The 1,494-nt window shown below is 57.5% G+C and overlaps 1 protein-coding gene across 1 annotated transcript in view; it reads right to left on the bottom strand.

Annotated features, from left to right (window-relative positions):
* The window catches only part of LOC104982227 (multidrug resistance-associated protein 4-like), a 201,824-nt gene extending 200,581 nt beyond the window's left edge, over positions 1–1,243 (bottom strand). The window contains exon 1 of the mRNA XM_010831562.1: positions 1,188–1,243. Within this exon, the coding sequence (XP_010829864.1) occupies positions 1,188–1,243 (56 nt within the window). The remainder of the gene's footprint in view (positions 1–1,187) is intronic.
* Positions 1,244–1,494: the final 251 nt, after the last annotated feature.

Here is a 1,494-nt window from a genome sequence, read left to right as displayed (position 1 = left end):
CTATCTAGGTTGATCATAACTTTCCTTCCAAGGAGTAAGCGTCTTTTAATTTCATGGCTGCAATCACCATCTTCAGTGATTTTGGAGCCCCAAAAAATAAAGGTCCCAGCTATTAGATGAAGACTTCAGGTAAGAGCTTCAGCTCTCTGCAGCGTTTTTCATTGGTGTTTGCTCACAGTTCAGGGACCCTTCAGCGGTTTCAGGACCAAATGACTCCTGGGCAGGACCATCTGCATCAAGACCATGCACTGTTTCTCTGAAGGCTAAAGATTTGCATAAGACCCCACAGGTTTCAGGGACCACATCCCCAAGGTTTAGTCCTCAAATGTGGAAGTGGAGATATTCACAACAGAGAAAGGGGCTGTTCAAATACATACTCCAGTCCTGGCTGTGTGTCCCAGGCAAAAGCAAAACGTGTTCAAGAATAGTATCCCCATTCATTACATTAAAAACAAGTGTTTTTACACACATGAAACTTGTCACAAATAGATACCAGGAAATGCAGTGAGAGATGTACAGGGAGAGAGGGAGGGAGGAAGGGAGAGATTGTCATAGGCACAGTGACGAGGGAGCCTGGTGCAGGCGGAACTCAGCTGTCACCTAAGGAATATGGGGAAATGGGGACGTTCTTGGACGATGGCAACAGTGCAGGGCACTAATTGGATAAAGGAAGCTGTTCATAAACTGCTTGCTTAGGGGAAAAATAGGATGCCGCTTTAGTTCAGAACTGCGAATTCCTGAGCAGTACTGGGGAAGCCGGCTAAGGATGGAGTGTGGGTGTGTGGTATCGGGTGTGTGGGGGGTGGTGGAGGAGGTGGTCCAGTCCTTCTCCCGCTTGGCGGGAGACTCCCCTTGGGCAGCCTGAGTTCTCAGCTTCCCTGCCTCCTGCTTCACTCGCCGCCCCTCCTACTTCACCCGCTTCCCCGTCCTACTAGGGCCTAAGGAGTTTGCTGGTGGGGCAGCGAGCTACAAGTCAGGGAGCCCCACCACGAGTTCCCTCTCCCGGGCTCGCCAGATGCCAGGGACCACGTGGCCCCACGGGCTACAAGCAGCCAGGTGCCCAGGGCGCCAGCGGAAAGCGCTCCCTCGCCCCGACCACCCCCCTCCTCGGTCCCCAAAAGCGCAGCGGCGGCGTCAAGCACCCGCCCCACGACGGCGGAGGTGTCACAGCCCAGGCGGGCTCTCACCAGAAGAACAGGCGCGAGCAGAAGTTCGCGTCCTGCAGCGGGTTGGGCTTCCGCATCTTGCCGGCAGGGGCTGCCGCGGACCGGGGTCACGCTGCTCTGGTGATAGAGCTGCTCCTGGAGGCGCCGGCGGGGAGGCTGGAGGCTCAGACACAGCGCGGTCCTCTCTTGGGGAGACAGAACCACCTGCTTCAGGGAGTGGAGCACAGGGCGGGCCGCCAGCTCGGTGCCTCTGCCCCTGGGGCCTGGAGTCGGGAGCGGTAGGGGCAGCAGGACCAAGCGGCAGCCAGGCGGGCTCTGCCGGGGGCCG

This window comes from Bison bison, unplaced genomic scaffold, assembly GCF_000754665.1.
Source record: "Bison bison bison isolate TAMUID 2011002044 unplaced genomic scaffold, Bison_UMD1.0 scf7180017864527, whole genome shotgun sequence".
Classification (NCBI taxonomy): Eukaryota; Metazoa; Chordata; class Mammalia; order Artiodactyla; family Bovidae; genus Bison; species Bison bison.
Note: the sequence above shows the minus strand (reverse complement) of the source record. Positions and strands in the feature narration are given on the sequence as shown.